Below are 23334 nucleotides of genomic sequence, written 5' to 3'. Positions count from 1 at the left end.
TATTTGCGCCTTTTCGTTTTGGAACGCACATTCTAGACTGCATGTTGAGTATAACTTACCGATAACATAGCTTGTAGATAAAGGCTTACTAATTGCTTGTTAACCATTCGTTGTTTTCTTTTAAATCCAAAGCTTAGTTGTTTAAAAAGTTTCTTGCAAGAGTTAGTTCTATATGAGGTTCTAATTACCTCTAAAAAAGCTCAGAATTAATTTAAATTCATGTAGCAGATTTCACAAGTATTATGCGTGGTTATGTAAGCCTAGCAAGCTCGGTTTATGTATTTTTTCAAATTTGTCAATCTTGGAAATCAACAATTTTCAAATGAAGAAAATAAAAGATACCAGTTGGTAAGTGTTTCTATTTATCATTTTTTTGTCTTTGTTTTACACAAAATACTATAACCCTATGGAAGTTTTTCTAAACGCCAGATAAAATGTCAAAATAAAATTATTGTTTTATGCACCATACTAAAAAATACTTTAGTAATATAAATGCAGACAATTGTTTTCTAATTTACAAATTATGCAATGTGGAAATGCTTACTGTTAACTTTCTACATACATGTATATTAAGGTACTGTATCTTATTTTTGTCTGACTAAAATTCTATTTCACATTATATCCAATTGTTTGCGTTCTAATATAGAGTACCAGGGCATGAAACATGGTTTGCAGATAGGTCTGTACAGCCAAGACATTAAAATGGTAAATTTATAAAATGAACTGTAAAGTTGAGTCTGAGTGGTCACTAGTCAGGTTATTTAATACTGGGTGAGGTAGGTAAAAAAACACGGTTGTCGTAAGGATTTCTTAATGCATCAAGCCCCAAGCTAATGTCCATGTAAAAGAAGACATCCATGTAAGTAATCTTTAAATATTTTGATTTTATAATCACAATAAAAAAAGTATTAAGATCATATGGTTTATTTTACATTTACGTTCCCACAGTGCCTTTGAAGTGTCTCTTTTGTGTATCAATACATCTCTAAAAGCAAGAGTGGAAAGTTTGGTAACATACACTTTAAGACGAAACACACATTATTTAACTATGAAAAACAGATCAAGTATAAAACAAGAAACAACAAGGTATTTTGTTTGTTTTTACCTAAGTGACACATGATTGTTAGATGTATCTCAATTCATAAAATGTACCAAACAAATTTGTTTACCGACCTTGTTTTAAAACCAGCCTTTATATATTGTGTCTGGGGCCATGACAAAGTGGTTATCGTGCCTGCCTGTAACTCAGAGGTAGTGGGTTTAAGGCTCGTCGCTGCTGCCATTAGGGGTATGCGTCCTTGGTCAAGACACTTAACGGCAATTGCTCCAACCAAGTGGTCACTAATGGGTTGTCCAAATTATCAGCCATACAAAAAGAATTCCACAAAAAAATAATCACCCACAAAGTAACATACATGGTAACTTGTGAGCTGGCACGAGGTGTGTGAACTTTCTAGTTATAACGACTGTTGTTTTTTCGGCCACGCGAGAATAAACTAAGTTACATTTATTCAATCATTCATTCAATGCAAAAGGATAAAATCAGTTAGGAAATATTAGAATTGTTAACAAGAGGATCTCTGTTTTTTCTCAGTAAGAATGTTCATAAACCAATTCATTTTATTGCAATTTAGCTTTAAATGGCCAAAATGCTGTGATTAATTTATTCTTGAATTTAGAAAAATGTTTAACCTCAGCATATATTTGTTTCATATCATCTGAAGTAAAATTTTTACAGAATATCTTTCAACAAAGAATGGTATCTTGTCAACTCCCTTTTAGCCATGTCTCTAGTTTTCTCCTTACCCGCTGGGACAAGAGAGCAACCAATTGTCTTGAACAAAACTAGAAGTCCAGTTGACATTGGAAAACTTTTCAAACAAGGTAAGAGAGTCGTTGTCAGCTGCTACCTTGTTCTGTTCTTCACACTGACTTAAAAAGTATGTCTAGAACTATATCCTATTTTTCTGGTTTAAAAAATTAGGGCGAAATATAAAATATTACTAAAGTGAAAAAAATCATGGCAGAAATGTTATTCAGCACTTAGTAGTCAACTGTTCAAAATCTATTCAGTTTGGATAAAATTAATCTGACAGTCTCTGTACCAGCATTAAAATAATAAAATCAATCCAAATATAACATGAAAGGATAAGTTTATTTAAATCATACACACACTGACACAATATATGCTGTGAATACAAGTTTATAAATAAAAAACCTAAAGAGAAAAGAAGAAAAATCATTGGTGTTATAAAGATGTAATCGACTAAAATAATAAAGTATAGAAATAACATAAAGTAATAAGTACAAGTGTAAAAATTCTTTCAAAAGTGTTTTAAATATTTCAATCTTCTATTGATCACATTGTGCTCCTGGGATACCACCGATTGGTATGTTATTTTGATTTTTGCATTCACACGATGTCTCCCCTTCACACGACTCCCTCCAGTCACCAACATGCTGTTCAGGTCTTGGGCAAATTACAACACAGTGGCCACTGCAGTTAGGCATGCGGTCTTGTACTCCATCAACCCCACATGAACATATTGAGTTAACACCGTCGTGTCCATGACAACTTCCAAGGTCACAGTTTGCTTCACAGACCTCTGCAAATCAATGGGTTTTGTCACTTGTTTTCTCCATAATCACTTTGAAACATTGTGGATTGTCTTTGTTGAGGGATGCTATTTTATTACAGAAGCCTCACTGGCCATTGTATGTTGTCTGGCTTACTACCAGTCATTTTTCTATCACAACTTAACTCACAAGTTGACATAACAAATGTGTATCTAATATCAAGCACAAAAATATTTACAACATTTTGGCTATGTTCTAGTCTTGCAAATCCAGAGACATAAATATTATTGCTTACCTGGTTTTGGCCAGTTAACATTCATCCTTAATGTGCTTGGGTTGTTCCCAGCTCCTCTGTACTGAACAACGATGTAAGTTTCATCCTTATGTGTTTTAATACCACATCCAATGGAGTGAGTCTCTTTCCAGATCATTTGAGTGAAATGAGCTGTTCGGGAAACAACAATTTTGCTTTTTGTTACCAACAATTTTAAGTTTACTGAGTTTTTTCAGATGCAAACATGTTCATCATCAAAGCTAATTATAACCCTTCTGAATTGTTTGTCCAGTATCAATGGTATTAGCAATTTATTCACATATTTGTTACTCTAAACGTGTTTGACCAACCAACCTGTTCGTTCTGACAGTTGTGGTGTCATGAAGTTATAATCTAGGCCTTCAGCATACCATCCAGCAATAGCTCTATCTACGGTAAACATTTCAAAGGGAGATATTCTCCAAGCAATGTTTTCCCCAACACCAAAGTCTCGGTCCATTCCTAAAATCATGTTGTTGCATTAATTATTATTTTATAACAGTTACTGTGATGGAAGGGTCCTTATTATTGCATTAGGAGCTGTACGATTATCATATATATATACAGTGCAAACAGTTATGTTGCAGTTAAATCAGTTCAATTATTGCATCTTGCTTCACAGCTAGACAGTAGGTGAGAGGTCTGTAAGTTACCATGTATACTGTACATCACATGACCTTACAAACTTCTTTCAGCTTATAAGTTCATACTAAGGATGCTGTATCTTAATCAAGGTCTATTTGTTATATTTCCCATTTTGCTTACCAATTTGTGATGGTATGATTGAATCCATGGTTGGTAGTTTGTTGGCATATCGCTGAGCATTACGTTGAAGTGCCGCATCATATACAACTCTTGGTGAACTATGCAAGCATCTGTAGTAGTTATGTGCGTTGAGACATTGGTCAGCAAATGTCAAACTTTGTCCTCTATTCCTCATGCATTCTTCTTCAACACTGTTTGTTACTGCTGCAGGTGTGGGTGTAACTGTAATGCATTTCAGTAATGATAGTACTATTGGAGGAGAGAGATTTATGTTTAAATGGCTTTAAGGTTATAAACTCCATGCAAAGAATAAGTGCTTTTATTTTAATTAAAAAATGCTTCTGTGTTGTAATAATGCTTTAAACCATTTAATATAAAATTCATTTATTTTACAACTTTTCTTAAACAATGTAAAGATACAGTGATTTTGGATCAAAAAATGCTTCTACCTGATTGAAATATTACTGATTCAATCTAAAAGTGATTTAATTTACACATTTGTGTAAACAATTAGTCCATCTTTCAAGTATAAATAAAAACCATTCATTAATACAACTAACAAATGCCACTTCATATACCACTTAGTCCCTTACCTGCAGCTGTGGTTGGTGGAGGTGGTGGTGTTGTAGGAGGAGCAGTGGGTCTAGCTGGTACAGTTGCAACACATGGTATACAAACTCTGCAGCTCATTCTACAGTGCTCCAACATCCATCCTCTGTGAACTGATCCTGGTTTGCAATATTCCATATTGTTGGCCCAGTAGGGGCAGTCTCTGTCTGCATCTGAGCATCCTGTGCAATTGAAAAATGTTTTATTTGTTTATGACTGATTAATAGTGGATTTGTTTTAATTAAGTAATATTTAGTTTACATTTGATTATTATTTGATTCTTTTTAACTGAATGATATTTGATTTATTTAAAATTGAATACTAAAATTGACTAAAATTTAGAAAAACACTTGTGAGTTAAAAATACTGTCTTAATTAAACATTTTGATGTTAATGCTGTAAAAATAATTAACAAAGATATTTTAAAAGCTAGTTTAGACTGAATAATTTTTAGACAAATATCTTAAAATATTTATTGTTACTTCTATTCTCTATAGTGTTAAAAAAAATTAACATATTTTGTTTTTAAGTTTTTGTATAAAAAAGTTTTTGTATAAAAACTTAACCAAGATATTTTTACCTGGACTACACTCTTGTGTTCTTTCATCACAAGTTCTACAAATTCCACAAGATTTGGGACATTTTTGTTGAACCACAGCACCCATAGTTGAGTGTTTACAATATAATGGTGCTAGTACTGTAGCGCAGTTTTCATACTCATCTTTGCAACCATCTCCTACAGGTAATACAAACTTGTAAAGATTGTAAACTTTATTAAAATGACTGGTAGTATTATTGTTCAAAACAGTAAATCTTCTCAGCTTTACCAGTTGCTATTTTTCCATTATTTTTTAATCTTTATGATTTTTCATTATTTTTTGATCTTTTTCATTATTTTTACCAAAATTCTTTTTGCAAAACTGAAAGCAATTCTTACCTGGTGTACAAAATTGTGCAAAATGAGGACATTTCTTGCATATTCCGCATGACCTTGGGCAAGCAACACGAAAGGCTGCACCCCAGAAGGTATGGTTGCAATATGCATTTGCAATTCCCACACCGCACCAATTTTTTTGGTCCTTACAGTTGCCATCTGTATTACATAAATGGCGTCTTTAAATGACATGTATTTAATCAGTAAGAATAGTTATAAAAGACTAATATTTTTAAGTTCAATATTCGCAAATAAAAGTACAGATGTACAGACGTTTCATTATATAATGAATATAAGTAAAACCAGCAAAATTATTGGTGAAAAAAATAGTCATACATAGCTTTTACATCAACTCACCACAGACGGAATTAACTCCTGTCCTTGGATCTGTATATCTGATTTCTCCTGTTTCCGCATTCCTCTGTACATCTTGACTACGTGCACAACATATGAACAGAAGCAAGCATATTAAAGTAACAAATTGCTTCATTTTTTCTGTAAATTTCCAGATATTCTAATTTGTTTCTTTCAATGCTGTTTGTTTCTCTTGTTGTTTTGGCTTTTAGTTGTTTTCTTCTAGTTGCTTGTGGTAAGATTGGATGCTGAATGAGTGAAGATCCTTGGTATATATACCCAGAATGTGTTGTTCTACACGTCTTCATGTAAACTGTCATTACCCCAACTAACAAAACAGACAACTCATTTAATTTGCTTAATTTGCATCATACATCACTCTGACGTGGTCACATAATCACCCTGACATCATAGTACGTTACAAATGTAACAAATTAATACTTAACTGTATCAAATGTTTGAAAAATAATTGTAACCTGTGATATTTAATAAGCAAGGGCTCAGTGAAATTAAGATTAAATTTCAACAAAACGATTTAATTGAGCGGGCATGTTGTAACATCCTAAGTTAATGTATAGGTACTAGTTTAAGTGGGGCAACAAATGAGGAAATCATAAAAGACAGTGTAAATATTTATGACAAGGAACCATGTTAGTCTAAACACAGAACATATATAAGATATACTTCATGGTTTCACACAACAGTAGCATATATACTCTGGCTATGTCTGGTTGTAATATTTTCATAATATGGCACAAAAACCCAAAAATATATATGTATTTAATGTGTATTGTGATTGTATGCCTTCTTTAAAATCAAAAGTTGTCTGAAATAGTTTATGTAATGTGTAAAAGAATCTGACCAACTTATGCCAAGTTACCCAACTGTCTCGTACTTGAACCTCTTACTTGTTTTTATGAACTAACACCATCACATTTATTATAAGAGTTATACCTCAATTACCTTTGTATTTATAATTGGTGTGGGATTTTGTTGCAATCGCTTCATTCATGACTAAGTGCTTTATGGACTTAGTTGATAATTACCACTTATAAAGGATGGGCCATCATGTTTATATTGCTCTACCTTGTAATTTTAGTTAACCACCGAGAATGAATTATGATCGCTTTAATTTTCGTGTTAATCTGACTCGGTTTAGTTTAATCAATTGAATGTTTTGGCCGCAACACAAACACAGCCTTAAATAATTGGATTCTATCTAAAACACTGTTAAATTGCAATGTGTGGGTATTTGCAACTGCTTTGTAATTTGTAAACACCAACTAAGATGTTTAGTACTAAAGTATAAGCTGGGATTTTAAGCACTATGGCCTGATTAATACTAGTTTAAACAACCGATTTTATAAAATGTGATTACTTTGTTAAACCTATTTATTCAGTAAGAATGTAGATAAAACCAAGAAAAGATTTACATTTTATCTTTTTAAACTTTTGTGGATGTTTTTTTCTTTTACTTCCATGGCTGCCTAATACCTCATGTTTTTAATTTCAAATTACAGTCATTTTCTTTTATTACAATAAACTCTCCACGGAGCTTTGTAATTGGGAGGAAGCTCTTCCTTAAATCTGTTACAAGGTTACCTTTACCTTGGCTATTATGACCAGATAATAGGGAATTAATTCTTAGGTTGTACTTCCCTTTGCGTCAGTCATGCCTCAATGTTTTGGTATATATACCACATTTCATGGGCATTGCTACCACTTGTGTGTTTGTGGAACAGATTTGTAGAATATTATTTTTTGTTAGAACCTGGTTTTTACTTTAAAATAGGCAACGATTTTAAAAGGGTTTGAAAAGTTGAAGTATTTTCTTTCAGGTGCATAATTTAATATGTGTTAGAAAGTTTAAAAATTAGTGTAAGAAACTTTTTTTGCAAAGTTTTAATTTTTCCAACAATATAGCTTATAAGTTCATGCAGTCATAAAATTCAGCAAAAAATGTTAGTTTCTAAATATTTTCTGCTTATACAATTACTACAACAAAATCTCACAATTTACTCTTTTCACCAGAATTCTCGCTACCATGTTACACTTTGCTGTCTTTACCACACTGGTTTGTGCAGTGGCATCTCAATATGCATCATTTCAACAATACCAGCTCTTGAATGGCTTAGTTCAGCCACCAAGCAGCCAAGGTGTGAACCCGTTGTCCAATTCTCCACCCACCTCTGGTTCAAGTGGGCCCGTTCTTAATGGTTTGGGTTCAACAGGCTTTAACCCTTTGCAACTGTTGAATTCTGGTCGGCCACAAGGTGTTGGAACAATACCAACTAGCATTAATGGTGGAAACTGCAGTAAGTCTTTAATATTCTTTAAGCAGATTGAATAGATTAGCAGGCAATACAATAGGGAATTCATGAACTAAAATGAAATAATTACACATGCTGTTTTCTACTTATGTCTTGCAACATTATAAAAAATAAAGTTTAAAAATGAAAACATCATTGTGTATTTTGTCAGTAGGGCCAATATTAGTGATTAAAACACCATAATCCAATCATGCAAACAGCATTCAACTATGTTTTGTTTCCCAATGTCAAAGATATAAACTTGTGTTAATAATAAAATTTGTGTTTTTTCAGAAGTCGACTGTGAGGACAAATCCCCGATTTGCTACCGATTCAAATCTGATTGTTTAAGCGTTGTTGGAATAGTTTACATTCGAAACTTATGCCCTCGCACGTGTAGTGTGTGTACCCCATGTTCCCCAACGTATAGACCCTGCATGCCGGGTAAATTTATAACAAATTTTCACTGGGTAGAAAAATTTGTAAATTTTATCTTATTCTTTAAAGTTATTGATTACTGATAATTGTATTTATAAGCTCTTTTAATACATTACTGTAGTGGTGTGTCACTGTACCTGATACAAACACCTTTTCCAGGCCTGTGCTGTGACTCCTAGTTTGTGTAAGAAAAGACACTATATGATCATCTAATCAAGGTTTTAATATTACCACACTGGCTGTTATAACATTCCACACTCCTACTACATTAATATACACAAAATGCCTTTACATTTCTTGCATTCTCCTAAACAGAGGGCTGCGTGGATCAACTTGGCTGTCTGCTGATGGCAAAAGATTGTCAACATCCACAAAAAGGCTGGTGGGCAAGAAGAACTTGTCCAGCTACATGTCAGGTTTGCACCCCGTGTCTTGCCCCTCCCCCGACCCAGATACAAGCCAAAAGTTGTTCCAATGGTAAGAAGATGTTTTTTTAAAAGTTTCCTGTTCCCTACAAATACTCAGTGTTAAAAATTTTTCTTACAGGCACTTGTACTTATAAACAAGTTTTAAACTCATCATCATTTCAATATCATTAATTTTTTCTCAGAATGTGAAGATGAACGAACAGATTGCAATTACCTCGCAACCGCTCGCAACTACTGCAGTCTCACCTCGCAATACAGAGAATGGATGAAAGCAAAATGCAAAAAAAGTTGTCAGATTTGTACCAAATGTAGTTCACCGTCTTCCTCACCCTTAATTCGACCTCCCGGCCAACCTTCTTCCGTTATTCGACCCCAGGGCCCATCTTCACCCCTAATTCGACCCCCCTCTATTCCTGGGTTCAACATTTCACCTGTGGATCCAAGATACAGAACTACAACAACACTCAGACCCACAACAACAACAACAACAACAACTACTACAACTGCACCACCAACAACAACAACTACTACAACTGCACCAACGACAACAACAACAACCACCACTGTTTATTCAAGTGAATCACCAACCCCTAACTCAAGTAAGACATTTTTTTCACAATAATTGTACAATTTTTACAGTTAATGACCTTTGAAAAAGCATAATTTTGTTCAACAGCATAGTTTTTGTTGCTCAAACTGAGCAAGCTATATTTTAAATGTTTCCATTTATATTTCAGTTTCTCCTTCAATTAATGCTGAAGGTGTATGTGTTAGACAATATGGAAACACTGTACAAGATCGTTGTTTGAACACTCATAACTACTTTCGCTGCCTGCATGGCGTGCCACCACTAACATACAGTGATGAACTGCAATTTTCTGCACAAATGTATGCCAACTTTATGGCTTCTGATGGAAAAGTGGGTTACCAATCTGTGCAGCCATCCATTATTGGTATGTTAGTTAAATCTGTGTAAATTCTGTGCAGTCATCCATTATTGGTAAACTAGTTGTATTAGTTGTACTCCCCAAAAACAAATTCAAGAATAAAAATTTTCAACAAACTTTTAACCTACCTTGAAATAAATTAAATTGCTATGTTATCTGGATATAGCTTTGTATCTTATGGTTTTCGAACTCTGCTCTTGCAATTTCAAGGTTCCTAAAACTATCTTAAAAGGCTGTATCTTAAAACTTAGGCTTTATCACTCGCTCTTTGTGTAAGGGATATGGGGTTCCTTAATAGAACATTACTTGGTATTTCAAAGTACATGTCCTTAACTTATAATTTTGATACGTTTTCCACATTCAGGAATACATCGCGAGGAGTTCATTGGAGAAAACTTAGCATGGCATATGCAGCGTGGTAATAAATATAACATTTTAAAAGCAACCTCTGACTGGTATGGAGAAGGATTGTATTTTGATTATGTTCATCCTGAAAGTTCTACCAAAAGTAAGAAAACTTATGTATTTTTAGAGTTTTTTTGGTGTTTGAAAAGATAAGTTTTTGTCTTTAATAATAGTCCAGAAAGTTTAAAAGCCCGCAACTAACTTATAGCTTTGGTATATTTTTGCTGTTGTCCAGTTTAAGGTTGCACAAGAATAAAATACATATAGTCTGTGAAACGCCTTAAAGGTTGTCTTGCCATGTACTTTTAAATATTGTTATAGTTGCCACTTTCCATTTTTAACAAACATATAATGGCCACTGCTTTAACACCATTATTTTGGCAGAACACTTTACGCAAGTTGTGTGGAAAAACACCACCCAAGTTGGATGTGCTGTTGCACGTATTGGTTTTCAAGTTTATGTAGTGGCTCATTATAAATATGCAGGCAATATACCTGGACTGTTTGCTGAGAATGTGAAGCCAAAGTTGCCAAGTGAGTTTTGCCTAAATAGTTCTAACTGAGTTTTTTCAATATAATAGCAAAAATTTCTACATAAGAAATAATGATGGGTGAAAAACCAACTGTTGGCATAGGTTGTCTTCTAACTATAGTACAATGTTATTTTAAAGTTAATAGTATGTCGAAATATGTCAAAAACTAATATTATATAGTAGGTTGGGGGGAGGTGGGACACCTTTTTATTTCGTTTTCTTGTCCCAAGTGGTAGTAAGCAAAGAACATTTAAAGAATTATAAAACGGTATCCTCACGACTCACTCTATAGTAGGGTGGGGAACACCTACTCATTCTATTTTCTCGTCCCATTTGGTAGTAAATAAAGAAGAATCAAAAAATTATAAAACCGTATTTTCTCCACTCCCATATAGACCGTTGTTAATTGTTTAAAACATGATCAGAATATTTCGATATTTTTGCTAAAAGTGTCTCATCTTACCCCACCCTACTATATGTTGAAACAAACTACTCGAATTATAATAAGTAATTTACTTTGTTTTTATATCTCCCACTACCATTTAAAATGGGTTCTGTTTATGCCTATGTAATGTTATGTCCCTAACATTTTTTTAGTTTACGATTTATGAACATAAGCATAAATTTAACATGACATATGTTTAGATGTATGCTCAGCTCACTGTTCTGTTGGGCGATGCCAGGGACATGACGGTCTCTCATCCACTTGTGCTTGCGGGAGGCGTATGGCTTTACCAACCTGTACAGGGAATTGCGTGGTATATTGCCCAAAGCCTGCATCGCATGTTGGGTTATGGGAGAGAACATGTACTGGAAGACGTAGCTGTCAATGTATTCCATATGGAAGAGGTGCAAGATATCCAGGAGCTTACTGTACTTGAAAGTTTTTGTTCTACATATTCTGTCTTTATCTGAAGTACTTGATGGCAACTGAACGTTTCTATTTATTTTACTCATATTTTCGTGCCTTTTTGCTTTTTCCTTCTTTTTAATCCAGTCGCGTAATAAGCTACATGTTGACAGGATATTTTTATCAATAAATGAGAAGTAGTGTATATTAATCTAGTTTATGATATCCCTATTCTCTTTATATAATTATTATTTTACCTGTACTGCATTTCTTTACGCGTTTATTTCAGCATAAAATACACAACAATGTTGCACAGTGTTAAACTTGGCTTGGTAATATTTATTTAAAGCAGGCAGCATAATCAACAGGTGTTTATATTAGTATAGTATTTTTCTACTTTTTTGGTTTTATAACAAGCTGTGTGTATTGCTAAACACTTCGTAAAGGACTGTAAATGCACTGTAGCTTATTTGGTTTGTAAAAATTCTGTTTTTTTGTTTCAGGTTTGGAATTAAACTTACCAGATAGAAAGAGAACATGATTTGCCCAAAATTTGTTTTTATTCTGAAGGTAAGGCAGGCATATTGTTGATTTGTCTTAATTTTTTATGATGCATCTTAGTTTTATATGGTGCACCATTACAAGCAATATCACATATAAGAGATTCTGGGTTCAGACTTGGTTCAAATATTGTGTACAGCCTATGCATGTATAAATTTAAGACAAATTTAACCGGCAGCCTAATTACGCACAGCCTACGAATGTACATGCTAGAATTAAATAGGAATTTGCAAATATCTTGTATTTTTGAGGGTCTCTTTGAATATGCAATAAATAAACACAAAGTTAAACACTCATTTAATACAAAACGCCACCTATTCACCAGTGTTCATTGCACATTACGACATATAAATTAGAACTAATTTGCTCCAGGAATATTCCCCTTGTAAAGGCAGCTTTACCTTTATTACACAAGAGTCGTTGGTTTCAATAACTGTGGCCACTCAATTATTGTTAATGATGTAGTTGTTCATTTCATGAGTTCTTTGTTAATGTATCACATATCATTTGGCTTGAGTCTGTTTCAGCGTTTAGTTGGACCATTATCCTTACAGTGACTGAAGTGTTGGTATTGTGGACCTGTTGTGGTAGTTTTTGTATGTTAAGAATATAATGTGGATGATAATAATTCACTTTTGTTGTTAAAAATAGGTTTCTTTATACAGGTATCAATAATATTGACTTATTTTGTTTCGTAATTAGGGGGGCAAAAAAATACTGCAACTGCGTATGTATCTATACACTATTTAGTTTTTACCAAGGCAAGCTGCATACATCATGACATGGCCAATGTAGCTTTGTTCATGTACTCCAGAAATCATGTGTGCCATTGGTCCTCTCCCAAATACAACAACATCTTCTGCACTGTGTGTTGCACCCCTCATTGGGACAGCACTTTGAACAACATAATTTTTCCATCCTAAAGACACAGATGTTTGACAATTATAAATAAGAAAATTAAATTATTAGATTTTTTCGACTACCGAATTGGACAGCACATAAGTGACCACTGTTAATACTCAGTAGTGAGCACTGGGTTAGAGAAAATACTCTTGTATGAAACTAAAACCAAAACGGTTGTTAAAACATGAAGAAGGCAGTTCATGGAGCAATTGCAGCTGAGTGTTTACCCATATCCGACAATAATAAGCAGCGACAGTTCTTGAACCCGTAACCTCTGGGTTCAAGGCAGGCCGCGTTGACCATCACCCCAGACAAAAAAAAAATTACTTGAAACTCGTGTAGAGACCTCCTGCCTCGACAAAGATTTTTGTACTGCTGCATTACCAGGTCCAGTTCCATACAACAACGACGTGTAACGTTTTCCATCTGCAGCTTCACCTGGGTTATCATTGTCAGGTGCTAAACCTGAAGATTAGTAATATTTTGAGGTAACCTACTGAAAGTATAAATATAAACTGTAGAGTGAATAGTAAATAATGAAATTTAAGTATGGTTAAAAGAATGAGCAAAAGCAAGTTATACTTTCTAGACATTGGCTGTTTTATAAGAAACTTACCGGTTCCAGTAACATTCTCAGTTACCCCTTACCCATTATAACAAGATTAACTAAAAATACAGTTGTCATTATTTAGTTAAGATTACCATAGACTGGATTTCCTCTTACAGAGCCACTTCCAAACATAAACATCTGTCCATGGTCTGCTGTTACAATTAGCAATGTGTCTTCTTCAGTTGTGGCTGTCTTTGCAACCTAGAAAAACCCTTAACTTTAAATGTTATGTAAAACTTTCATTTTTAGAGCTTGTTTGTAAATTCGATAGCAATGCATTTATGTAACAGTCGAAATAGCCACTAAAGACCTTTGCTTATTTTGGTTGTTGCAGTTGCTGTTAACGGCACCAAACCTGGGCTGCTTACGCTTACAGTATATGGTGCAAGACAAGATGGTCGGTTTAAATTCCTTTTTTAAAACATCAACACATCTCTTATTAAAGTACACATAACATAAATTTAATGTATCTGTTAGCGCATGGAAAAAAAAGATCAGATTGATTAAAAGGGAATTTGCATCAAAACATCAGTTGTTCAATTTAACTTACTTCCACTGCCCTTTCCAGTTCGTGAAATTCTTCCAAAGCAAATCTTGCCCTTCCCTGATGATGGGCAACATCAATGAGTCCAGCTTCAACCAGCAAAATAAAACCTTTTTGATTTTTGCTCAAAATCTGAATGGCCTGCGCATAAATATATTGTAAGCAAGCTGTATTAAACAATGTTGGTATTTTGCAAGTGTAGCGGTGTTTTGAGAAATACCTGAAAGTTAATGTTTTTCTTAAGTTAAAACTAGTTATTGGTAAAACATGCGTGCCCATTTAAGGTTTACAATGCATTAAAGTTCCTATTTAAAAGTTGTAGTGATACCTTGGCAGTCATCTGGGCAAGAGTTGGTTCATTTTTTCTACGAACTGAATATATCATATGTCTTGCATTAAACATTCCAAGTAGGTAGTTTGTTGAAGATGGATTGATGTCATTCAAACTTGATATGTTCCAAACATACCTATGTTCAAAGATTCATTTCATGTCTTGTCTAATTGGTGACTGGTAATTTTAGAACATTAAACTTGGTGGTATGTTACACGTTTTTGGTCTAAAATGTTCTTGTAGTTTTTATTAACATTTCGTAATTAGAAGCAGATTTTTTGAAATTGATATTTTTATCTTAATTTAAGAACAATTAACACGACAGAAGAGATCTGGTGAAGTCCCACCTTCCTCCTCTTCTTTCCATGTCTTCCTTCCATTCCTGGATGAGATCTCTCCCATCTTTTCGATCACCCTTGTATCCTTCCTCATCTCTTGCATCCATCGATCTCATATACGACCTGCCTCCCCCCAATAACACCTGGAGAAGATGGAAAAAAGGCTTTAATGGTTGGAAACATCAAAGTTTTTTATAACCAATGCTTGGGTTAATTACTTAAAGCGACATATGGTTCATTGTAGGCGCCTTTCAAAATAAACTGTCGAATTATACCTTGCAATTTAACAAATTGTGTTAAGTAAATTTTGGTAACACAACAAAAGATATTTGTGACACTAACTTGAATATCTCTTCGCTTTTTCAACAGTTGCAATGAAATATCAATGCAGTTGTTAGCTCGGTCTCTATACTTCATTCTTCTGTCGCTATACCATCCCCTGAAAATTAATTAATGTTGGTCGGTTGTTAAGTAATTTTTCTGTCACAGTGTAATGTAGCTGTCTCAATAAATATATTCAATTATGTTGCTCTATAACTTGCATTGCTATAGACAAAGTTGTTATTGTATATCAAAAATTGGGGTTGTTTTTAAGATGTGTTGTTATTTTAATACCATAACAAAATATTAATAACCTGTTTGGTACATGAGCATATGCAGCAGCTGGTGTAGCATGTTGCAAAGATGTAGTTGTTACTATGCCAAGTGATTTGCCTGTAGATTAATTAAACGATTGAATAATAATTCAATAGCTCTTTGTCACTTTGTCACCCCAACCTAGTGGTCACTAATGGGTTGTCCAAATTATCAGCCATACATAAAAAAATCTAAAAAAAAAAATATCAACCACAAAGTAACGTACATGGTAACTCGTAAGCTGGCACGAGGTGTTAAACCCGTGTGATAACGACTGTCGTTTTCCAGCCACGCAAGGATAAAGTAAGTTACATTCATTCATTCATTCATTCATTCATTCATTACTCCATCAGTTCTATTTATACTTGCCTTGTTCATTTGCAAGATCAAGAACATTGGTTAATTTATTGTTAAGTGATGTCACACAGTCATCAGCATTTGCATTAACTCCAATTCTCTGAGATTTTGTTTTCACGCCAGTCAGTATTGCAGTTGCAGTACTAGCACTGTCTGGTGTTTGGTGGTCAACTGTAAAATGAAAAAGTTTGTTTATTTTTACCTGGTGTAATTTTTGGGACATACGTACTACACAAAGGTTAATGATTTCTATCGGTACCAGTTTTCTAATCTGTTACATATATTAAGTATTCTATACATTACCACTGTAAGTTTTCACAATTCCAGTGTAGGATAATTTATCAATTGAAGTCACATGTTCTTCTCCATCTTTTCCCTTTGTTTTTTGGCCAATTGAAGTTCTACCTGCAGTGATAGTTCCCAAGTTCATACCATCCCCGATAAATAAGATTATATTTTTTGCTTTTTGGGAATTTAGTTTTCGAAATTTTTTAATGGATTCCTCAATTCCCAATTTTCCAAGGTTTGTCCAAAATTCAGGATGTTCTTCAATTTTTTGATCTAAAAATTATAGCTGTAATTTTAATGAAGTCAAATTTAAAAATATATGTTGGGGAAAGATGGGACACATTTAGCACAAAATATCCAAGTATCCTGATCGTGTTTTAAACATTTAACAGCTGTCTATGAGAGTCGTGTTCCAGTTTCTGCAGGACCTGGCAAAGTTTTCTATACTAGTCCTTCAGTATTTATTAGGACGCTTGCCAGCAAACATTGCTTCTATCCGTGAAAACTAAACTGTTGACCGATCAAAATTTTGCCTTGTACTGTTTTATTTGTTTATCAAAAACAAATATGACCTTTATTTGATTTAATCTTTGTCCTATATTAATTTAATGTCTGCCTCTAACCCAAAATTATATTAAGACTTTGTAAGTTTCAATTGCATTGATTTAAATTTTAACCATCATAAAATAACAGATTACAGTTTAGAACATAAAAAAAAATTAAAAATATAAATGACTTTTACTTACAAGCATTTCCAATAGATAGAACAGACAAAATCACTACTCCTATCAGTACATGCATGTTAATGTGTGTTTGGTCACTATGATATCTGTTCCCAGTACTTATGCATTGTATAAACAATACATTAACATGTTTTGTATATTTACCTTAGGTTAAGTGGACGGTATTTCATTTGTTAAATATTGTTTATGTTTAGATTCACTTATCTTATTATAGGAAATAAAAGCAAGGATTCAGGTGTAGGATGCTTTTATCTCTTTATTTGTGAATGATTTCACTGACATTGTTAAAGGATTCACTGACATTTTAAAAGATTTGGTTATGTTTTAAAATAGTTTAAAGTCAAGCCTTTTTTGTCTGCTATAAATATTGCAAATATGTTGTTGTTTTCCTGTGTTTTGAGTTGTTGTAAATGTCTGCATAATGTTTACGGTTAGTTGATTGAACTACAATGTTTTCAAGTGTATTGGTTTGACTCATCACAACCATGGCCTCAGGGCAGAGTAAGTTTATTTGGCAAACAAATTTAAGCTTTGCGTTAAATATATTTTGACAAAAATATGGTGATATATCATAATTTTAAGGTCAAAATCTGACAAAAGTAGTATCAGTGTGCTGTCAACATTGATATTGTTATTTATTTTATTCGGTTTTATTTGCAAAATTTTCTTTTTTGGTGTCAAATCGTGATATGTAAAACAGTTCTTTGTTTTGGAAAAGCTGAATCATTGTCATAAGGTCATGCAGTGTCACACTATTGTTGATGTGTATGATTCAACAGACTTACTGTAATCCTATATTGTCCATACAAATGTTGCTGTGTTTTTTTATTTTCCGCAAACAAGGTAATGTACTTTCCTTTGATAGTTTTTTTAGTACTGCAAAGGCTTTTAGACTAAGCCACTATCTTAAATTTTGTTTTACCAAATAATGACTTTTATAATATAACTATTTTTCTTTGTATTTTAAATACACTTCCAAGAGATAATGCTGGCTATAAAATCCACAGGTTAAACGTGAGTGTGTTTGAAATAACATGTATCACAAAAGATCATAGCAATGTAATAGGTCATGACAAAGATAAAATTATTTAATTTTCTAATATTTCAAATTGCCTGATTGGAATTAAAAATGTCTAAAGTGCTGTGAGTATTACCTAATAAAACTTTAAATACAAGACATAATTAGAAAATATAACTTATTTTGAACGAAAAATGAGGTTTACAATTTTTTCTTTATTATGCTATGTCAGTATTAGCTAAAATTAGAGGTGAGAACAATTTCAGTTGAAAAAATAAAATATTTTAAATTATCTCTTTTTATCTTGGGTTGAAGCATTTGGGGTAGGAGGTTCATCATGTTTGATTCTTCCAGGATTTGGAATGGGTTGAATTGTATTGAGGGAAGTGGCACAGTGAGGATATGTTGTGTATAATGGACCTGTAGAAAAAATGATCAGGAAGTTATTTTTTTGCAAATAGTAGTATGAAGATGCAGTTTTTGTCAATGGTAGTAATCTGCTAGTGTTAAAAAAATTATAAAAATGAGGTTAAATTTTTCACCTAAACAAGCTGAATAAAACATAACATGAGCAAGATAACTTTGTTCATGAACCCCAGAAATAAAATGTGACCAAGGACCACTGGCATAGACCGCAACATCTTCTGCACTGTGAGTCTCTGCTCTCAATGGCACTGCACTTTGCGCTTTGTAGAATTTGCTGTCTGTAAATAAAAAAATTAATACTCTAGAAATGAATGCAACAAAATGGTTTTGGTTTCAAATAAAACAAGCCTTACACTGTATTTTTACAGGTAAAAGTTTCAGTGTTTGCATACACTTGATTTAATTTAAAAAAACAATATTTTTTATAACTATATGCAGAGTAATATGCATTTATTTTTAAGTAAAAAAGTAAAACCTACAAGGGTATTAAAGCAGTGACAATCCAAGTACAATAAGTTTAAAAAAAACTGAACCAACTTTGATTTAAGTACACTGCACCAGCTTATTGCACAACTAAAACAGAAGTGTAGGTCTGTGATTAAAGATAACTCACTTGCCACCCATGGGCCTGGGTATCTTCGTTGGCCCTTATACATTGAATACCCCGGTCCATTGCCGTACAATATTGAAGTAAAAGGTCGACCATCAAGTGCTATGTCTGGTCGACTGTTATTTTTGGCAAGACCTACATGATGAAATAATATACCATTGAATTAGACCAAGCCATAATAAATTTTCATGCTTGTTTTTGGCAGTGGCATGTCACACATTGGAAGAGTCAGTTTTTGAGCCAATTTTGTTAACTATTAGCACCCAATGTAAAAAGTCAAAACATTTATTATTTAGGCATAACAATATACCAAAAATAGTGTTCGGTTTTAAATATTACTAAATGGCGCCACGAAGTAAATCAGCGATTTTAAAAGCTCTTAGGTCATTTCTTACCATAAACCGAGTTTCCCCTTACAGCTCCTCCACCAAAAGTAAACATATGCCCATGATCAGCAGTCACAATAAGTAAGGTGTCTTGTTCCGATGTCATTGACTTGACTGCCTAAAACACAAGTTGTGTTTAATTTGTTTCTGGATTCTTTATAAACTGTTTTACATATAATTTTGAAATCGCTGATGGTCCTAGTAAAAAATGTAATTGAACAGTGAAATATTTTCAATTATAACCAGTAGAGAACATAAACTAGTTTTATTTTGGTTAAATAAAACAATAAACCCAAAAAGTGTGTTTGGCTTAAAAAATATACTTAAAATCTTACCGCAACTGCTTTATCAAACTCATGAAACTCTTCAAGGGCAAACTTTGCTCTTCCATGGTGATGTCCCTTGTCAATCATCCCTCCTTCAACCAAAAGGAAAAATCCATTTGGATTCTTGCTCAGAATTTGAATTGCCTGAATAAAATAAGTTTACAAATGCTAACATTTTATTATTTTTTTAAAATGTTGTTTTGTTTTGCATCGCCATTATTTTTGTCCCCACTAGTTCTTAACCAAAATACACATATATTGTGTTAATAAGCAGCAACAGTATTTTAAGCTAATAAAACAATATAATATTAAATTGTCCATAACAAAAATATATATATTGCAAAATATATTTTTCTGAAACAACTCAAAACAATCTTTTTCGTATAATAATATCAAAATAAAACAGGTATCTGTAGCTATTTAGTTACTCTTATCATAAACAAGCCTACCTTTCTTGTCATTTCTTCTAAAGTGGGTTCATCATATCTCTGATTACGTGGTTTGTTAATTATAAATTCCATATCAAGTGGGCTGAACAAACCAAGCAAATAATCGGTAGTAAGTGGATTCACTTGATCAAATGCTCTCTTGTTCCAAACGTAGCTGTCAAGATAAAACTATTTAGTCTGTAATACCAAGCAAACTTTAATCTATATCATAAGCCCCGCAGCAGGGCTCTTAGGAGCCTCTGTTTCAATTATATAGAATACAAGAGTTATTTAACCAAACACTGCATGTACAAAATTAACAAGGCACACGATGTAAAGTAAAACTAATTTAGAATCTCATGATTTAAAAAACACAGTAAATTAAAGAATTCAAATTAACCTTCCGTTCATGCGTTCCATATCATTTCTCCACATTTGTATAAGATCTCTATTATCCCCCCTATCTCCTCTGTTACCCAAACCTTCCTCATCGAACACACTGGGAGGTCTCATGTGAGATCTTCCCCCACCTAAAATAACCTATGTGCAATTTTGATATTAATACCCAAAAAATATATCAATTAAAAAAATATTATGTATCTTTAAGAATGTGGTGGTACAAATACGTATCAGACAAAAACCAAGTCCAGCAAATTGTAATATATAAATATATACGTATCGCTCTATATATATCGCCTAAATAGCATCAGTCTTTCATTCAATTAGAATCAAATTATTCAAATAGAATGTTGCGTCATTTTTGCGAATGAATTGTAACCGTTTATAAATAATATTTTTTATATAAAATAAAGTGTGAATTAAATTCCGTACCTGAATCTGTCTTCTTTTTTCATATAGCTGCATGGAGATGTCTTTACAACCTCTTCCATTCATTGTCAACAATCTATCAGTATAAGCTGACCTGCATTTAGAATGGTGAGTGATTTATTTATATTAATGAAACAAATGTTATAATGAACACATGTAACACAAGCGTATGCAGGAAAATCTATATACAGCCTTTGCCTCAATTTACTTTAATTATCAGTCATACATATAAAAACATGCTCCCAAAAAATAATTACTCACAAAGTACCATACATGGTATCCCGTAAGCTGGCACGAGGTGTATTAACACCCCTGGTTTTACAACTGTCGCAGCCACACGAGAATAAAGCTTACATTTATTCATACTTTAGTCTTTAGTCAAGCACGCATGGTACTCGGAGAATAGCTCTTTGGTATTTATGGTTTTATATTACATAAAAATACTCTGTTGTGAAAATAGCCTTTTAGTTAAAGTATTTAGCAAAGTTGGGCATCAGAATCTTATAGTAATTAAAGTTTGTGTAGGAAAGGTTTATGTGTGTTCTCAATATTTTTCCATTTGAAGCAAATAACAGCAAGGAGGAAAATAGAGAGGAAAGACTTAGATGTTATATTAGTTAATCTAAGCAGTCAAGTCTACTTTATTTATAAAAGGTTAGGTTATATGTGTTTAAAATTTGAAATTTGAAATTACAGTGAAATTGAGAGTCTTAGTCAACAGCATAAATTAATTTTGTTTTAACATTTAGTAAAATAAGATACCTTTGTAACGAATGAGCATACCCTGCACCTGGGGTGGCTTGTTGTACTCGTGTTGTTGTGACGATACCCGTGGATTTGCCTAAAAGATTTCAGAGAATTTGATTAACTTGTTCACATTGCATTTGCATTGATTAGTTTCAGTAGAGGGTGGTGGATAGTTACTGTTTGAGAAACTTAAGGTTGTAACTTAGTAAAATTGTAATATGCATGTACGTAATTGGCAAGATTATGTTGGGTGCAAATATTCCAGTTTTTGTTTATTTATTTCTAAATGACAATTTACTAAAAAGATGTATAGATTGTAAGTCATAACTCTGGTAAGCATTTTAACAAGAAAAATTAACAATCATATTTAGAATTAATTTTTTATGTTTGCATACACTTTAACATTATTACATGCACCTTGTGAAATCGCATGCTCAAGTGCAGATGTTACTGCGTCTGTATCGCAGTTAGTTGCACCAGCTCTCACTCCAAGGGTTCCCTGTTTGGTTTTCACTCCAGTTAGAAAAGCAGTGGCTGTTGCTGCACTGTCAGGTGTTTGATAGTCGACTAAAATGTAATGGGTTAAAATGTGGACATTTTAAATAGGTTAAAATGTGGAAGAAAGTATATGGGTCCCTTTATTGGGTCCCAATTGTTTTCAAAACACGATCATGAAGTTTATATTACTATTTGTGACTTAAAACTACTAATTTCACCAATAGATGCGTAGTAGTGATTGATTTTCTATTTCTGTGTAAATAAGCAATTAAATTATGACATACCCTAACGTTAGCAACCATGCGTAATGTTCAGAGAGAGTATTAGAACTGAACTTGTACGACCCATGGCCTACTAAATATCTTTAGTAGGCCAAGTGCGTCCATGTTAATTTTAGTACATACGTAACATGAGTAGCACAGATAACCACGCTCTCGTTTGTGGTTTCCGTTGCTGTTGTATTTAATTACAAAACCATGAACCATGTAGTGATTGTGCCAAATGTATGCTGCTCTGGTAACGAACCATAGTTAAACTGTAACGTTTTTGAGAAACGTGTTTTTAACCATAGTTTATATTATACAAGTTACAAAAGTATTTTTTAATCCATTCTGCTTTACGTACCCGAAACATCAAACTAAAACCTCAAATTACGTACCCGAAACCTCAAACTAAAACCTCGAAAACCTCAAACTTTGTTCAAACTAAGTTTAACTAAAGACAGAGTTAAAGACCCATCACATAAAATATACGACGCCCACCGCAAACTTTGAACAAGTAATTGCTTATTTACAGCAAAGCCGTTAAAAATAACCTTCATTTTATTTTATACCACGACCTATTTACAGAGATATCTCTAGTAGGCCATGTCCAAACAAATACCGTTTGTTTAATTCGTTCTTTTCTTCGCGCATCTCATATTCTCCGCGCACAAGAATAAAAACCAACTCTATCGTCAAACCATTCATTTTAACCAACCCTTACCGCTATAAGTCTTTGCAATCCCGGTGTGCGGCAACTGGTCGATCGCAGTGACATGCTCCTCTCCGCTGGCGCCCGACTTCTGCCCAATAGCAATACGTCCAGCCGTTAACGTTGCAATATTCATTCCGTCTCCAATCATCATAACGACGTTTTTCGCTCGAGTTGGATTAAGCTGAGCAAACGTATCCACCGATGACTCAATACCTTGCAAGCCATTTCTGTACCAGAATTCCTTCGTGTTCTCGGCCGGACTGACTGTGAAATAAAAAACAAAGTAAAAAATTATAAGTGCGACACAAGGGCAAAGGAT

The 23334-nt window shown here is 33.4% G+C and overlaps 4 protein-coding genes across 5 annotated transcripts in view; 1 reads left to right on the top strand and 3 right to left on the bottom strand.

Moving 5' to 3' along the window:
* Positions 1 to 1896: 1896 nt before the first annotated feature.
* On the bottom strand, positions 1897 to 6820 carry LOC100179406 (ectin-like). Its single transcript, XM_002123800.3, has 8 exons — positions 5556 to 6820; positions 5202 to 5357; positions 4845 to 5000; positions 4249 to 4446; positions 3656 to 3877; positions 3206 to 3352; positions 2873 to 3022; positions 1897 to 2606 (listed from the first exon to the last, which is right to left on the bottom strand). Exons 1-8 carry the CDS (start codon positions 5686 to 5688, stop codon positions 2353 to 2355), a joined length of 1416 nt encoding a protein of 471 aa, XP_002123836.1. The 5' UTR covers positions 5689 to 6820; the 3' UTR covers positions 1897 to 2352.
* LOC100180998 lies at positions 4984 to 11779 on the top strand. Its single transcript, XM_026834594.1, has 9 exons — positions 4984 to 5006; positions 7584 to 7867; positions 8156 to 8305; positions 8615 to 8776; positions 8910 to 9326; positions 9465 to 9680; positions 10039 to 10182; positions 10464 to 10613; positions 11258 to 11779. The coding sequence occupies exons 2-9, from the start codon at positions 7597 to 7599 to the stop codon at positions 11491 to 11493; spliced, it is 1746 nt and encodes a 581-aa protein (XP_026690395.1). The 5' UTR covers positions 4984 to 5006; positions 7584 to 7596; the 3' UTR covers positions 11494 to 11779.
* A 159-nt stretch (positions 11780 to 11938) lies between these two features.
* On the bottom strand, positions 11939 to 16831 carry LOC100178630 (alkaline phosphatase, tissue-nonspecific isozyme-like). The gene is made up of 12 exons (XM_026836894.1): positions 16777 to 16831; positions 16046 to 16303; positions 15755 to 15913; positions 15385 to 15463; positions 15092 to 15188; positions 14759 to 14892; positions 14409 to 14547; positions 14087 to 14221; positions 13629 to 13737; positions 13254 to 13391; positions 12781 to 12942; positions 11939 to 12602 (listed from the first exon to the last, which is right to left on the bottom strand). The coding sequence occupies exons 1-12, from the start codon at positions 16829 to 16831 to the stop codon at positions 12547 to 12549; spliced, it is 1521 nt and encodes a 506-aa protein (XP_026692695.1). The 3' UTR covers positions 11939 to 12546.
* A 1157-nt stretch (positions 16832 to 17988) lies between these two features.
* Positions 17989 to 23334, bottom strand: part of LOC100176308 (alkaline phosphatase, tissue-nonspecific isozyme) — a 6958-nt gene continuing 1612 nt past the window's right edge. The window contains exons 1-11 of one of the 2 annotated variants that reach the window (XM_026834629.1): positions 23025 to 23306; positions 21960 to 22109; positions 21558 to 21636; positions 20799 to 20889; positions 20368 to 20507; positions 19989 to 20142; positions 19549 to 19683; positions 19223 to 19331; positions 18831 to 18962; positions 18334 to 18495; positions 17989 to 18211 (exon numbers count right to left, since the gene is read on the bottom strand). In XM_026834629.1, the coding sequence (XP_026690430.1) occupies positions 18081 to 18211; positions 18334 to 18495; positions 18831 to 18962; positions 19223 to 19331; positions 19549 to 19683; positions 19989 to 20142; positions 20368 to 20507; positions 20799 to 20889; positions 21558 to 21636; positions 21960 to 22109; positions 23025 to 23166 (1425 nt within the window). In that variant the 5' untranslated portion in view covers positions 23167 to 23306 and the 3' untranslated portion in view covers positions 17989 to 18080. Of the gene's footprint in view, positions 18212 to 18333; positions 18496 to 18830; positions 18963 to 19222; positions 19332 to 19548; positions 19684 to 19988; positions 20143 to 20367; positions 20508 to 20798; positions 20890 to 21557; positions 21637 to 21959; positions 22110 to 23024; positions 23307 to 23334 lie in introns of those variants that run through there. The other variant, XM_009864126.3, reaches the window with a different exon arrangement.

The sequence above is a fragment of the Ciona intestinalis genome, chromosome 1 (genome assembly GCF_000224145.3).
Source record: "Ciona intestinalis chromosome 1, KH, whole genome shotgun sequence".
Taxonomy (NCBI): domain Eukaryota; kingdom Metazoa; phylum Chordata; class Ascidiacea; order Phlebobranchia; family Cionidae; genus Ciona; species Ciona intestinalis.
This window is presented reverse-complemented; position numbering and strand designations above follow the sequence as displayed.

Bases quoted from the DNA above. Each gene is read 5' to 3' on its own strand.
- LOC100179406 (XM_002123800.3), bottom strand. From the start codon at position 5,688: ATGAAGCAATTTGTTACTTTAATATGCTTGCTTCTGTTCATATGTTGT. The intron at 4,447-4,844 runs GTAAAAATATCT...TCAATTGCACAG, and splicing joins AACACAAGAGTGTAGTCCAG to GATGCTCAGATGCAGACAGA. The intron at 3,878-4,248 runs GTAAGGGACTAA...AATGCATTACAG, and splicing joins TCCACCAACCACAGCTGCAG to TTACACCCACACCTGCAGCA.
- LOC100178630 (XM_026836894.1), bottom strand. From the start codon at position 16,831: ATGCATGTACTGATAGGAGTAGTGATTTTGTCTGTTCTATCTATTGGA. The intron at 16,304-16,776 runs GTAAGTAAAAGT...TATAATTTTTAG, and splicing joins TCTATCTATTGGAAATGCTT to ATCAAAAAATTGAAGAACAT. The intron at 12,603-12,780 runs GTAAAAACTAAA...CTACCACAACAG, and splicing joins GATGTATGCAGCTTGCCTTG to GTCCACAATACCAACACTTC.
- LOC100180998 (XM_026834594.1), top strand. From the start codon at position 7,597: ATGTTACACTTTGCTGTCTTTACCACACTGGTTTGTGCAGTGGCATCT. The intron at 7,868-8,155 runs GTAAGTCTTTAA...GTGTTTTTTCAG, and splicing joins CATTAATGGTGGAAACTGCA to AAGTCGACTGTGAGGACAAA. The intron at 8,777-8,909 runs GTAAGAAGATGT...ATTTTTTCTCAG, and splicing joins AGCCAAAAGTTGTTCCAATG to AATGTGAAGATGAACGAACA.